Raw genomic sequence first — 15,928 nt, 5'->3', positions numbered from 1 at the left:
AGGTTCTTCAGTGACGTTAGGATCACTGAGACAAATTTCTATCCCCACTGTCTATGGAAATATCCTGGCCATCCACCTCTCAATCGGTTGTCACTCATGGAGCATTACACAGAAGTAAATAAAACATAATTCTTCTGTAATAATATAGATGTAATAGAGTGAGAAAAGACCATTCAGCCCACCTAGCCTGTTTCTTCCAATGTACCATGCACAATGTGCCCCTGAAAGGAACTGAATATCCTAATTATATTATTGACATTACTCCCTAATGCCCAGTCTATAAGATTGATTCTTGCACACCAATATTTACTTACTTTAGTTTGTTAAAGTTCTAAATTGGAATATGATGCATAGTCTCTTCTTCCAGTTTTGGGTAGCATATACGCCATGTGACACCCAGTACAAGGATGCTGTGAGACAGACCCTGGAGCAGATAGATGTCATACACCGGATGTGTCAGAAATACCCTCAAACTTTCCAGTGTGTAGGTTCAAGCACAGGTGAGTAATCCATTTCTAATATTTGCTGTCAACAGTCACAATTAATGTACCAATGTTTTGTTTGCTTGCCTCGTGGCCTACTAAAACTGTGCTTAACACTGTTGCTCACCACATCCTCCGATGGGCAACTATGATTAGGAACGCGCTCAGTACCTAGTGCTTCACGAGCATGAACTCATATCCTGCCATTCAGTGCTGCAGGCTTTAGCATACTAATATGTTGGACCAGTGTAGCACTCATTCTCAGGAAGCACTTCAAAACTGCATGTTTCCACAGTCGGTTAAGCAATAAAAACACTTGCGGCTTGAAAATCCACAGTGTCTTCTAGCGTTGACCCCAGCGGAGTTTGCCGGATCAGCAGGAGAGCATTTTATTACCAAAGGATAGACTCGCACAAGTGCCACTCTGGGCGTATCTGTGGTCTCTGTCTGACCATGATGGCTGGAAGTTCTGCACCCACGCAGTCTTACGGAACAATGGGGCAGCCACATCTAGCCTCTGTGTAATGGAGACGATGTTTACTATTTTTTACATTCTTTTCTTTGGTGGGGGGCGGGGGGTCTACACTCTTTTCCTATTATGAACCCCATTGTTAGAGTCTACATTCACTCTTCTGGATATGTCTCAACTCACTCAGCGCACTCATATGGCAACTGCTGACTGAACTAAATGAGTAGGAGCTCCTCGGGTGTTATGGAGTGATATCAACAATTACCTGATATTCAGCTCTTTTCAGGTGAAATTTGTGCATGGTACATCGGATGGCACAGGAGTCCCCGCTGCTTTGCTCTGCCCCCTTGCTTTTATTGGCTTTGTAAGAGCAGATGGAAGTTCCGTCCCCTACCAGACAAATAGGAAACTCCTGGAACCAGAGGCGTCTTAGTGGGAAACAGTTAGAATCCTGATAAATTTTAGACCACATACCTTCCTAACGGTTGAAGTATGCTTCTTTCCAACAGGGTCATTTTTGAGATTTGCAGCTATATTGTCACGTTTGCATCCATCTGACTCCAGAATGAATTAAAGCCAAGGAGTGTGAGACCTCCTCCAGGTGTTTGACATTATGTGAAGCATAGATTGGAACCAGGTTTTAAAAGCTCTCAGGTGGCCCATTGGATCTCCTGGTAACGATCAAATTACTCCAGATTCTATTTAATATTACCAGAAAGCAATGTTTCCACCTGCACTCTTCTAACTTTAAAATAACAGCAGAGATTTTGCTTTGTGGACAGAGTGTGATCACGATGACCAGTAATAACCTGGGTCTTCCCAGCTGTCCTTCACACTCTGTGATACTGCAGGTACTGGTCCCAGGCCAGCAGGGAAGTACATACAGTCTAATTCCTTTTGGAGGTTTATTAGCTGGGCAAAAGTCACCATAAGAACAGATATTGCACAATTGCAACTTGCAGGATCAATGTCTGACATATATGTCACCATTAGTTATCTTTATAGTCTTGTTTTTATCTTACTTAAAATAAACACACAGACAAGAGGTGAGCAGGATGGGAGAGAATTGCTAACTCACCCTAAATCTCACCCCTCCCATATTACGCTTCTAGCCTACCTCAGAGCAGCTGTTTCCCAGACTCTCAGTGCTGCCAGTATGAGTGAGACTGTGCCGTGAGTGGATGAAGCCTGAAAATGTCAACATTACAATTTCAGGGCTCAGATGTTTAATCGGTAAACAAAGTGACTGACTCCTGTGATGTCCACTTGTGAATCTTTGGAAGATCCCTGTGGCATTAAAATTAAGGGCCGTGGTGAATATCTCTGTCACGATAGAGCTTAGCTAATGGTCGACTATAACTGCAGATCTTCAAGGGTCAGGAGACATATTTTAGTCACAACCTTTTTGTTGGGCCTGTGCCTCTTCATGCATTGTTCCTCCACCATGCTCAGGTCGCTGACTTCAATGTGATGGAGCGGGCCTAGAATCAACTGCAAGCCATTTGCCTTTTACGCTCCCTGCATTCCCAAGCCAACCTCTCCTCCCCTTCTCTTGCTCCACTGCAATATAACCACCACTGGCCCCTGAACTCATACTCCAAGGTTAAAAAAAACCCAGTGTAATATTAGTTTATTGTACTGTATTGCTAAAGTGAAATTCAAAATCTTTCCCTTCTTTAATCTCATACAATGGAATGTGCTGAAGCTTCACGCCCCCTGTGGGTCCTCGCATGCAATGGGCGGCCAATCAGAAAATCATGGGTGCTTGCCACACAATCTTACGTCCCTTAATGTCAGCGGACAGAAAATCACAAGCAGTCTTAAAGTCAGCAGACAGAAAATCACAAGCAGTGCACCCTGCGATGTCCAAATAACACTATCTACGTGCAAGGCCCAACCAGTTCTTCCCACCAACTCCAGTCCTGAAAAGAAGTCAAATGCGGAATACTATACAAATTCTTCATTAAGGATTTAAAATAAAAAATCTTCTTTATGTTTGCTAATATTGTTTATCCACTTTTGGAGGAATATGAAAGCCAAGAGAAGCACTAAATATCATCATCATAGACAGTCCCTCGAAGCGAGGATGACTTGCTTACAAAGCAAAAAAGGATAAATTCACAGGTGTTTCAATGAAGGACCTAATATTCCAGATCCAGAACTACATCCTGAAAGATGGAAGGTGGATTTTTTTAACGTGTGATGGCCGTTACACACCAGCCACCACACGGGTTTGACAGAGCTAGGTCTTGGTTCAGTGGCAAGGATTACCCAAGACTAACTGAGGATCAGCTCTGCTGCACGGACTGAGCACGCACACATAGAAACATAGAAAATAGGTGCAGGAGTAGGCCATTCGGCCCTTCGAACCTGCACCACCATTCAATAAGATCATGGCTGATCATTCACCTCAGTACCCCTTTCCTGCTTTCTCTTCCTACCCCTTGATCCCTTTAGCCGTAAGGGCCATATCTAACTCCCCCCTTGAATATATCCAATGAACTGGCATCAACAACTCTCTGTGGCAGGGAATTCCACAGGTTAACAACTCTCTGAGTGAAGAAGTTTCTCCTCATCTCAGTCCTAAATGGCTTACCCCTTATCCTTAGACTATGTCTCCTGGTTCTGGACTTCCCCAACATCGGGAACATTCTTCCTGCATCTAATCTGACCAGTCCAGTCAAGAATTTTATATGTTTCTATGAGATCCCTTCTCATCCTTCTAAACTCCAGTGAATACAGGCCCACTCGATCCAGTCTCTCCTCATATGTCATATGTCAGTCCTGCTATCCCGGGAATCAGTCTAGTGAACCTTCGCTGCACTCCCTCAATAACAAGAACATCCTTCCTCAGATTAGGAGACCAAAACTGAACACAATATTCCAGGTGAGGCCTCACTAAGGCCCTGTACAACTGCAGTAAGACTTCCTTGCTCCTATATTCAAATTCCCATCGCTATGAAGGCCAACATACTATTTGCCTTCTTCACCGCCTGCTGTATCTGCATGCCAACTTTCAATGACTGATGTACCATGCCACCCAGGTCTCGTTGCACCTCCCCTTATCCTAATCTGCCGCCATTCAGATAATATTCTGCCTTCGCGTTTTTGCCACCAAAGTGGATAACCTCACATTTATCCACATTATACTGCATCTGCCACGCGTTTGCCCAATCACCTAACCTGTCCAAGTCACCCAGCAGCCTATTAGCATCCTCCTCACAGCTCACACTGCCACCCAGCTTAGTGTCAACTGCAAACTTGGAGATATTACACTCAATCCCTCATCTAAATCATTAATGTATACTGTAAAACACACATATCGCAGTGTGGGCTGACCCGTGCTGCCCCTACGCCCTCGCCTCTTCTGGGCCCCAGATTCACACCTCTCCTGGGCCTCGGTCACTTCCCTCTATGGACTCTTGCTGTTCCTTCGCCCCTCCTGCTGTGCCTGCCCACACTGCAATCAGCGACCTGGCTTCGCAGCCGTCGCCCTTGTGCAATAGCACGCGCTGCTTCCTGCAGTGGTCTGCCAACGCACGCTGCTCCCTGTAATGGTCCCGGCCTGCTGATGGTCTTGCAGGCTGGGACCGCGCCGATTATGGCCAAAGAGCCTAAGCACGTTCCACTGATACTACATTTCTTTTTCACTCATGGTTAGTTTTTCGCTATCAAACAGAGCAAAATATAATTGTGTTTAGGTATTTGAAGAAGGAATTATTACCTGAAAGATATAAAGCTGTTCAACAAGAATATATGCTCCAGCCTTTCAATCAATTCATATTTTCCAAATACTAAAGTAGGTTTTGAAGTTAAATAAAATGAGTAGAACCAAATATAAAAAATATACATCTCCTGAAAGCTGTTTGCCAAATATAAATGTGCTAAGTCACCTCAATCTGAATCCAAGTGAATGACTGGATATAACCTATATAATTCCTTTCTATTACAGAGATCAATACAGCTTTCAACAATGGTAAAGTGGCCAGTTTAATTGGTGTGGAGGGTGGACACTCCATAGATAGTAATATGGCTACACTACGCCTTTTCTATCAGCTGGGCGTACGGTACATGACCCTCACACATAGCTGTAACACACCATGGTAAGACAAAGTTCAGACACTTTTTCTCTTTGTTTAAAAGATGATCCACATATGTTCTATGTTGAACTATTGATATCGGCGAACAGAAGTTCCAATGGTGGTGTTAGCAGCACAGAATGGAATGGGGCATCAGTTCAGCTTGATTGTTCACACACCTCCATTTCCATCTGGAGTTTCAGATGAGTCCCAGATTAATTCCCACAATAATTACCAGCTAATTCCCACATGCTGCAGCCCCTGCAGTCTCACAAATATGCACCCATTGAGTCCCAGTATAATGCAAGATTATAGTCAGCTTTGTGCTGTTGGCCCAAACCCACTCGGAGCTATGACAAATGATTCTGATTAAGACTGACAGACACATTCCACAAAGGACCCGTACAGCCAACAAAGACAGGAATCGTTCACCCCATCAATCTGTGCTCGATTTGAACTCATGTCCAAGAGATAAAAGGCCAGTTTTTCAAATCTTTCAGGGTGGATAACTGGCTTGTGGACACTGGAGATGACCCACTTGAGAGTAATGGACTATCCGAGTACGGAAAGGTTAGTGTTTGCCACGAATGCTGAAAGGTGTTTAATTTGAAATCTTGATGTGTTAATGTATTCTTTTTATGAACACACGGCTTCTATGAACTAATCTAATTGAATTAATTTTCCAAAACTTCAAAGGGCAAAGTCTTCAATGACCATCTGTTTGGCAAACATCTTTTATCATTTCATGCAAGCACAGATGTGGGTGTCGATCTCATTGAAAGACACCATTATTATGACCAAAATGATACATGGTTTTTCGGACTCTTCTGCCTACCAAATTACAAACCATAAAAGGTCTGTCAAACACCTAGTGACAATTTTATGGAACCACATTCCTGGCGCAGAGTCTTGTCTATGAGGAGCATCCGTTGGGAATTCAGGTGCGTGCCTCCCTGGATTTTCCAAGAATTAAAATGAATGGGCAGAAAATCATGAGGGAGGGGTGCACCCCAAATTTCTGACACACACTCCTGGCAGTCGAGGCCCTGTGTCAGAATGCAGTTTTGTAAATGGTTCATGTGGAATTTAGATATTAATTCCTTTTAGACCTATTCGTAAACAGTGCAACATAGAATGTTTTGGTATGCACAGCGAGGTAAGCAATCAGGTTCATATGTGGACAATACAGGCTCGTTTGCAGAAACTGCAGATATTGTTCTTTGACTCCTGGAATTCTGAAAGACATTTTCAACTTTCAAAACATTCACTTTTTAAATTTGTTCTTGGGATGTGGACGACTCTGGTAAGACCGCATTTATTGCCTGTCCTTAGTTGCTCAGAGAGTGTGGTGGTGAGCTTTCTCCTTGAACTGCGGCAGTCTTTGTGCTCGAGCTGCTCCTAAATGAGCTTAACGATAACTGAACAAATCCTACAATTCTGAAGTAGTGGACATAAAGTTATAGAAACCATACAAATATACAGTCCTTCCTAAATAAACCAAATTATATAACTTTCTTCATTATTTTGTTAATAACTGGAGTAGCAATTTTTAACAGAGTAAAATACCTGTAGAAGTTATTAAGTTAACAACGCTTCTAATTATTCGCATTAAACTGGGCCAGAATCCACTTTCGGTTTGGTGGCAGACAGTGAGACTGGGAACTAAGACAATGAAGTACTACAAATAGTCAGAGTGAAATTATCTCAAAGATAATTTGATAAATGAGCTTCACCGTAATGTGAATAAAATGATGGAATTGTTACTCTTTTTTTATTGAATCTAAGAAAATCGTCCTAGAGATGAACCGCCTGGGAATGATCGTTGATTTAGCACACACTTCTGTCAAGACGATGGACGATGTACTGCAGCTTTCAAAGGCTCCCATCATATTTAGCCACTCATCTGCCTATACCATATGTAATCATAAGCGCAATGTGCCAGTTGAAATTCTGAAGAAAGTGGTAAGAATCCCAGTTATAAATTTATGCTTTATTTCTTTGCTTGATCAGATTTTGTGGAGATTTTGAAGGATTCCTTTGCATATTTAGCAAAATGCATTTGTAAAACTGCACAATAATCATAATAGAAATGCCCATGGCATAACAGACGCAAGTGTGCAGAAATTTTAGCAAGTGTTTTGCAAATATTAATTATTTGGAGTAGTTAAACATTTATCAGTTGTTTGATAAAAGACAGCTTTCACGTTCTGTCTAAATGTTTTCATCATAATCATAAGTTAATAAAAAGTGAGGCATTTGCAGAGGTTATACACATATATCATTTTAAAAGTGAACATGTGGCTGGTGCCCGAACACTTAAAGCCATGCAATAGATGTTGTGCAGGTAAATATACAATTACATGGGAATAAGTCCTAACTTTACTCCTCTCAGTTCCCAATCTGAGCTGTAGTGAGTTGTAAGGGTGACCAGAGGAACGAGAGAGACCTGGGAAAGAAGCGTAGGTAAAACACTAAAACATTCGTTCAGTACTACATTAGTAAAAGGTCAGTCAGAGAAGACAGGAGAACCATGAGGTGGATTTTAAGTTGGAGTGGGTTTATATCATGGGGCTGGCTGCATTCAGGATTTCCAGGTCTACATGCGGCCTATTACAGGTATTTTTGCAGGCTGCTACAAAAATAGTAAGTTTGTAAAATATACTTACCTCAGTGTGGAGTCAGGAGGACCAGGTGTGTTCCTCCCAAACCCACAATAAAACCACGGGCTGGAGCTGGTCACTGCTTCACTGATCGCCCCAACCCCCACCCCCTCTCCATCACCTCCCTCTATCACTGCCTCGACCCCCCTCTCTATCACCCCCGAACCCCCTCTCTATCACTGCCTCGACACCCCCCTCTCTATCACTGCCTCAACCCCCTCTCTCTATCACTGCCTCAACCCCCCCTCTCTATCACTGCCTCAACCCCCCCTCTCTATCACTGCCTCAACCCCCCCTCTCTATCACTGCCTCAACCCCCCTCTCTATCACTGCCTCGACACCCCCCTCTCTATCACTGCCTCAACCCCCCCTCTCTATCACTGCCTCAACCCCCCCTCTCTATCACTGCCTCAACCCCCCCTCTCTATCACTGCCTCGACACCCCCCCTCTCTATCACTGCCTCAACCCCCCCTCTCTATCACTGCCTCAACCCCCCCTCTCTATCACTGCCTCGACCGTCCCCTCTCTATCACTGCCTCGACCGTCCCCTCTCTATCACTGCCTCGACCTCCCCCTCTCTATCACTGCCTCAACCCCCCTCTCTATCACTGCCTCGACACCCCCCTCTCTATCACTGCCTCGACACCCCCCTCTCTATCACTGCCTCGACACCCCCCTCTCTATCACTGCCCGGGGTCCCTCCTCTCTATCACTGCCCGGGGTCCCTCCTCTCTATCACTGCCCAGGGTCCCTCCTCTCTATCACTGCCCGGGGTCCCTCCTCTCTATCACTGCCCGGGGTCCCTCCTCTCTATCACTGCCCAGGCCCCCCACTCTATCACCCCCTCGCTCTGCCTCTACCCACCCTCTCTCTCACCCCATCGTCTCCCCATCATTGCCTCAACCCCCCCCCCCCATCACCGCCCCGACCCCCACCTCTCTATCACCGCCCTGACTCCCCCGTCTTTCACCCTCGACCCCCTCCATTACCTCCGACCCCCCTCTTGAACATCGCCACGACCCCCCCCACTATCACCCCCGACCACCCCCCCTATTACCGCACCGACCCCCCCTCTCTATCAACACCTTGACCCCTCCTTTCTATCATCCCCCGACCCCTCCTCTATCAACACCTTGACCCCCCTCTCTATCACCGCCCCAACAACCCGCCTCGCTATCACCACCTTGACCCCCCCCTTTCTATCACCGCCTCGACCCCCCCTCTCTATCATCCCCCCAACCCTCGCCCCCCCCTCCCTCGAACGAGGATGACTTGCTTCCACATCACAGATGTTTCAATGAAGGATCCGATATTCCAGTCCTGAACTCCAATTGAGGGGGTGGAAGATGCCTGTGCGTGGATTTTTTTTAACGTGTGGTGACCGTTGTACTTCAATCACCACATGGGCTTGACAAAGCTAGGTCTTTATCCATTGGCAAGGGTTAACCAGGACGACTGGAGACCTGCTCTGCTGCACGGACCTAGTGCGCACACATATCGCAGTGTGGGCTGGCCCATGCTGCCCCGGGCCCTCTGGTCTTCTGGGCCCCGTACCCTCATTCGCCGCACCTCCACCACAATCCCTCATCACTCCTCCGCCACAAAAAAAAGTCGCCACACCTCCACATCAAACATTCGCCGAACCTCCGCCGCGATCACCCACCAAATCTCAGCCACGATCCCTCATCGCTCCTCCGCCCCGATCACTCGTCGCAATTCGGCCACGATCTGCCCACTCCTCTGCTTTACCAGGGCCCCACCGATGTTCCTGCCCATACTGCAAACGGCGTCCTGGGTCCTGATGACATCACCCAGTCGCCCACCTCGAAGCCGCCGCACATTTGTGTCAGCTCACGCTGGTGATAGAGGGGGGGAGTCGGGGCGGTGATAGAGAGCGGGGATTGAGGCAATGATGGGGGCGGTGATGGGGTGAGAGAGAGGGGGGGTAGAGGCGGGGGGGGGGCGAGGTGGTGATAGAGAGGGGGGTGCCGGGCAGAGATAGAGCGGGGCGACCTGGGTAGTGTTAAAGATGAGGGAGGATGGGTTGTTTATAGAGAGGGGGGGGGGGGGGGGGGTCAAGGTGGTGATAGAGAGTGGCATGTTCCAGCTCTTTATCCTCCCGACCTGCGGTGGTGTTCTCTCGCAGGTCAGGGTGGCCCACGAAGTTCCAGGGGACGCCCCCTGCCCCACCCCCCACCTCCACCTCCACCACCGCCCCAACCTCCCCTCTCTATCACCGGCCCATCCCCTGTTTCTATCACCACCTTAACCCCCCCCCTCTCTATAAAACATCCGATCACCCCTCATCTCTATCACTGCCCCGGGCCCCTCATCTCTATCACTGCCCCGGGCCCCTCATCTCTATCACTGCCCCGGGCCCCTCATCTCTATCACTGCCCCGGGCCCCTCATCTCTATCACTGCCCCGGGCCCCTCATCTCTATCACTGCCCCGGGCCCCTCATCTCTATCACTGCCCCGGGCCCCTCATCTCTATCACTGCCCCGGGCCCCTCATCTCTATCACTGCCCCGGGCCCCTCATCTATATCACTGCCCCGGGCCCCTCATCTCTATCACTGCCCCGGGCCCCTCATCTCTATCACTGCCCCGGGCCCCTCATCTCTATCACTGCCCCGGGCCCCTCATCTCTATCACTGCCCCGGGCCCCTCATCTCTATCACTGCCCCGGGCCCCTCATCTCTATCACTGCCCCGGGCCCCTCATCTCTATCACTGCCCCGGGCCCCTCATCTCTATCACTGCCCCGGGCCCCTCATCTCTATCACTGCCCCGGGCCCCTCATCTCTATCACTGCCCCGGGCCCCTCATCTCTATCACTGCCCCGGGCCCCTCATCTCTATCACTGCCCCGGGCCCCTCATCTCTATCACTGCCCCGGGCCCCTCATCTCTATCACTGCCCCAGGCCCCCCCTCTCTATCACCACCTTGACCCCTCCTCTCTATAAATACCCCATCCCCCCTCTCTATCACCACCCCGCCCCCGCTCTCTATCACCGCCCTGACCCCCCCCCCTATCACCGCCCCGACCCCCCCCCATCACCGCCCCGACCCACCCCCCCGATCACCGCCCCGACCCCTCCTCTCTATCACCGCCCCGACCCCCCCCTCCATCACCGCCCCAACCCCCTCCCTCTCTATCACCGCCCCGAGCCCCCCCCCTATCACTGCCCCGACCCCCCCCTCTATCACCGCCCCGACCCCCACCTCTCTATCACCGCCCCGACCCCCCCATCTATCACCACCCCGCCCCTATCACCGCCCCGCCCCCCCCCCATCACCGCCCCGACCCCCCCTCTCTATCACCGCCCCACCCCCCCCATCTATCACCGCCCCGCCCCCCCCCTATCACCGCCCCGCCCCCCCCCCATCACCGCCCCGACCCCCCCTCTCTATCACCGCCCCGCCCCCCCCTATCACCGCCCCAACCCCCCCACCCCTGTATCACCGCCCCGACCTCCACCTCTCTATCACCGCCCCGACCTCCCCTCTCTACCGCCCCGACCTCCCCCCCCCCCCATCACCGCCCCGACCCCCACCTCTCTATCACCGCCCCGACCCCCCCATCTATCACCGCCCCGCCCCCCCCCCCTATCACCGCCCCGCCCCATCACCGCCCCGACCCCCCCTCTCTATCACCGCCCCAACCCCCCCACCCCTGTATCACCGCCCCGACCTCCACCTCTCTATCACCGCCCCGACCTCCCCTCTCTACCGCCCCGACCTCCCCCCCCTCTATCACCGCCTCTCCCCCCTCCCCCCTATCACTGTCCCGGGCCCTCCCCTCGATCACCGCCCCTCCCCTCCCCTCTATCACCGCCCCTCCCCTCCCCTCTATCACCGCCACTCCCCTCCCCTCCCCTCTATCACTGCCCTGACCTCCACCTCTCTATCACCAGCCTGTCTCTGTCACCGCCTGGACCCCACTCTCTATCACCACCTTGACTCCTCCTCTCTATAAATACCCCATCCCCCCTCCTCTCTATCACCCCAACCCCTCCTTCTCTATCACCACCTCGACCACCCACCCATCACCTCCCGACCCCACCTCTCTATCACCACCCCGACCCCCCCCCTCTCCAGCACTGCATCTACCCCCCCCTCTCTCTCACCCCATCACCACCCCCCCATTATCGCCTCGACCCCCCCCGATCCCCCCTCTCTATCACCGCGCCCCCTCTCTAACACTGCCCCGACTCCCTCTCTATCAAAACCTCGACCTCCCCCTCTCTATCACCATCCCGACCCCTCCTCTCTATCACCATCCCGGCCCCTCCTCTCTATCACCATCCCGGCCCCTCCTCTCTATCACCATCCCGACCCCTCCTCTCTATCACCATCCCGACCCCTCCTCTCTATCACTGCCTCGACCCCCCCTCTCTATCACCGCCTCGATCCCCCTTCCCCATCCCGATCAGTTCTCCTCTTTGCCCGCGAGCTGGGGGTGCCCAACAGGTGTCCACAGCTCGCTGGTCTCATTTAAATGGAATTGAATTACAGATCAGTCATGATCAACTGAATGGATGGAGAGGTTGAATGGTCTATTCCTGTTCCGATGCTCTTTAACAGCAAAGGCTAGGCTGAGTGAAGCTGACCGACAATTTACAAAAATTACAATACATAAGAGAATGTATTGGTGCAATTTTAATGTTGGTGTTAAATATGTTTTTCTTATATTTAATGAGGAAACCTTAGTTTTTGGTTACACTACGATCTTGCATTACCGAGTGGTAATCGTATGGATGGTGACCTCAATCTAAAATATGCTGAGCTCCTGTTTCTATGCCATTGTCAAGAGGTGGTCAGATACTTCCCCACAGAGAGGGTATGAAAACCAGAATGAGACTTGCCACAGGGTGCACTTACACAGTTCCCAACCAAAATTTCACAGTGGCGTTAATGAAGGCCTGGGAGAAAGTCATCTACCTATCTTCCACCAAACATTTGTGGTGTGAAAAGACCCAGAAGAAAAAGGAGCTTCAGTCTGGAAAAAAATGACATGAAATTGTCCATTCTCTGGACATAGACAAAGAATCCTAAATTTACATTTCACAGGATGCATTCACCATCTTTTTCAAAATTCCTTCTCGGGATGTGACTGTCATAAGCAAGGCCAGCATTGATTGCCCATCCCTAGTTAGAATCACAGAAGTTTATGGCACAGAAGGAGGCCATTTGGCCCATCGTGTCTGTGGCGGCTGAAAAAGAGCTATCCAGACTAATCCCACTTTCTAGCTCTTGGTCCGCACCTCAAGTGCATATCCAAGTACTTTTTAAATGCGATGCGAGTCTCTGCCTCTACCATCCTTTCAGGCAGTGAGTTCCAGGCCCCCACCACCCTCTGGGTGAAAAGATTTCCCCTCTCAGTTCCCCTGGAGAAGGTGATAGTGAGCCGCCTTCTTTAATCACTTGACCTTGTGACGATAAATTCTCAATGTAATTTTCTTTCTTTGTAGATTGCCCCTCACTTTCAGTCAGCCTAGCCTGGTCAGCTCTGCTGATAAAACAGCAGGCAATTGGCCTGCTTAAAGACCATTATCAACGGTTCCTACACTTTGCCATCACAAGACACCAGCGACTGCCCTCACATAACTGGCCCCAAGGATTTTCTTTCCCCCTGTACGCAAATACTACACAGCCTGTACTTGGCACAATGTGATATTTTCGTGGGCTTTGTGCAGTTGAAACAATTCTAGAATATGAAATTGGGTGTGTCTAGATGTATGTGTATATATCAGCTGTTCACTTGTCCAGAGGATATCAATCAATCTGCTGAATCATTTCTATCAATGGATTCACTTGACAGAGTGAAAAGAGAGGTATTGTGATGGTGAACTTCTACAATGAGTACGTTACCTGCAAGCCTACAGCTGAGCTTTCAAATGTGGCAGGTCAGTGTTTGCACTGTGCTCTCAAGTCAAATTATTTTTTTAAACAAATTTCTGCTATTGTAAAAGAGAACATTTTCGATCAGGTTCACATAGGAACAGAAGTAGGCCAGTCAGCCCCTCAAGCCTGTTCCACCATTCAGTGAGGTCATGGTCTGTATTCTAATCCGCCTTGGTTCCATATCCTTTAATGCCCTTGGCTAGCAAAAATCTATCCATCTCAGATTTAAAATTATTAATTGAGCTAGCATTTTTGTGGGAGAGTTTCACACTTCTATCACCCTTTGTGTGAAGAAGTGTTTCCTAACTTCTCTCCTGAATGGTCTGTCTCTGATTCCAAGGTTATGTCTCCTTGTCCAAGATTCTCCCACCAGTGGAAAAAGTTTCTCTGTGTCAACCCTATCAATTCCTTTCAAAATCCTAAAAACCTCAATCAAATCACCCCTTGACCTTCTATATTCCAGGGAATACAAGTCTAATTTATGTAATCTCTCCTCATAATCTAACCCTTCTGGTGAATCTGCACTGCACTCCTTCCAAGGCCAGCATATCCTTTCTAAGTTGAAGTGCCCAGAACTGTGCACAATAATCCAGATGTGTTTAGCCCACTATATCCACAGAACACTGTTAATGTTCAATTAGATTTTTCTGTTACCTTCCATCTTAGCTTATTATGTAAGTCCTAACTTTGGAGTTTACACATGTGAATAGCCACAATATACTGCTGGGGAAAGACGTGTAGTGTATCAAGACTGTTTCACTGTGGAACTTATCTCAAAGGAGAGGTTTTTCTTTGAAATAGAGTGCTGCTGAAAAGAATTGAAGGAAAAAGGTGAAAATCAAACAAAAAAGAGAAAACAAAGAGCGTTTCAATTCATAATATTAAAAAAAATTCCATTGTCCAAATATCACATTGGAAATAACTTCTTCCCTTTAATGTAACTTTTCAGAGCTATGTTTATTTTTCATGAGTTCTTATCTCAAAATTACAGTGACTTCGGGCTGGCAATGCCACTTCCTGAATGACAGGAACTAATGTTGTTTTTGTATGAGACCACAGAAACACAGCCGTGCAGAAGTAAATGCAGTGGGGGTGAAATTGGACCCTGTATCTGTTTTTCAGGCACAGAAATGGGCAAAAGGAGGCAATTTTGTGGGGCTATGTCCCACTCAAGAACTATGCCTAAAGGAAGTCTGACACCATATTAGCTCAGGCAATATATAGGCACCCGTGCACGCTGTTTGAAAAAGGCCCCTTGAATATGACAACATGGAACCTAATTACTGTTTCAAGACCTTGATTTGAAATTCGGTCAGGCAGGCAGGCAGGCCATATTTTTCGGTTACTTCTGTGGCCTAACCAGCCGTCCCGATAGGGATTGCTTCAGACCACTAACTAAAAGGTACCTTTTTAAATTTTAACTTACCTTAATGGGCACACTTATATTCAATTTCACCCCCAAATGAACTATTGTAGTAAATAAAAATATTTTAAAACTGCACGATTAAGATTTTGGAACCGTACGAGCTTTGAGTAAAGACTGAAAAGGCTAATATTTTATCTTATTTTCTTTTGCAATTATTACAGTGTTCCTCTTTGACACAAGGTCCCTTCATTCTAGTTAAAATTTTTGATCAATATGTCTTTGCAAAAATTGAGTGCAGTTTTGTGGCAAACTCTTTTCTGTTAACAGTAATTAAGTTATTTGCTGTTTTTTTGAAAAAACTTTATTTGTCTGTGCAGATTTTTTGGTTGATTTCTATTTATTTTTCTAATTTCTACCCCTTTTCTTCATCTGCTTGATCTGACATATTCACAGTCAAGAGCATGGGCTCCCAGGTCGTTGGCAATGCCCTCTCGGTGCTACCAAGTATGTTCGCAGGTGTGATTCCTCCACTTGCCCTTCTTCCCCCTACTCTTCCTCTGTTGGGAGGTGCTGCTGACTCTGCACAGCCCTTCCACCACTCAACATGGTTCAGATCGGGAGTTATGTGGAGCAGGATTCTAAGCTGGCTCCACCCCCGGTCTCCGGCTAGGAGCTTTAACATACCACTATCAGCTTCCTCCTGGTTTTGAATTGAACTATTGCGCTTAGTGTAATGAAATTCAAACATGATTGAAAAAAGTCATATTTTTCAAATCATTTCTACAGATCATTTTGACTACATTAAAAAGATTGCTGGCTACAAGGCTGTAGGATTTGGTGGAGATTATGATGGCGTCTCCAGGTAATATTCCATATCTACTGGCTTCCAATTATTATTCTGTCTACGAATCTATAATTCATTTGTATTCGCTTAGAGAAATCTACTCTGTTGCACTTTGGAGGCTC

At 48.0% G+C, this 15,928-nt stretch overlaps 1 protein-coding gene across 1 annotated transcript in view; it reads left to right on the top strand.

Annotated features, from left to right (window-relative positions):
- The window catches only part of dpep1 (dipeptidase 1), a 48,808-nt gene that overhangs the window by 13,126 nt on the left and 19,754 nt on the right, over nucleotides 1-15,928 (top strand). Inside the window, exons 3-8 of the mRNA XM_070896979.1 lie at nucleotides 368-500; nucleotides 4,904-5,054; nucleotides 5,531-5,600; nucleotides 6,816-6,992; nucleotides 13,514-13,598; nucleotides 15,749-15,824. Coding sequence (XP_070753080.1) covers nucleotides 368-500; nucleotides 4,904-5,054; nucleotides 5,531-5,600; nucleotides 6,816-6,992; nucleotides 13,514-13,598; nucleotides 15,749-15,824 — 692 coding nt within the window. The remainder of the gene's footprint in view (nucleotides 1-367; nucleotides 501-4,903; nucleotides 5,055-5,530; nucleotides 5,601-6,815; nucleotides 6,993-13,513; nucleotides 13,599-15,748; nucleotides 15,825-15,928) is intronic.

The sequence above is a fragment of the Pristiophorus japonicus genome, chromosome 13, assembly GCF_044704955.1.
Source record: "Pristiophorus japonicus isolate sPriJap1 chromosome 13, sPriJap1.hap1, whole genome shotgun sequence".
In the NCBI taxonomy this organism is placed as follows: Eukaryota; Metazoa; Chordata; class Chondrichthyes; family Pristiophoridae; genus Pristiophorus; species Pristiophorus japonicus.
This window is presented reverse-complemented; position numbering and strand designations above follow the sequence as displayed.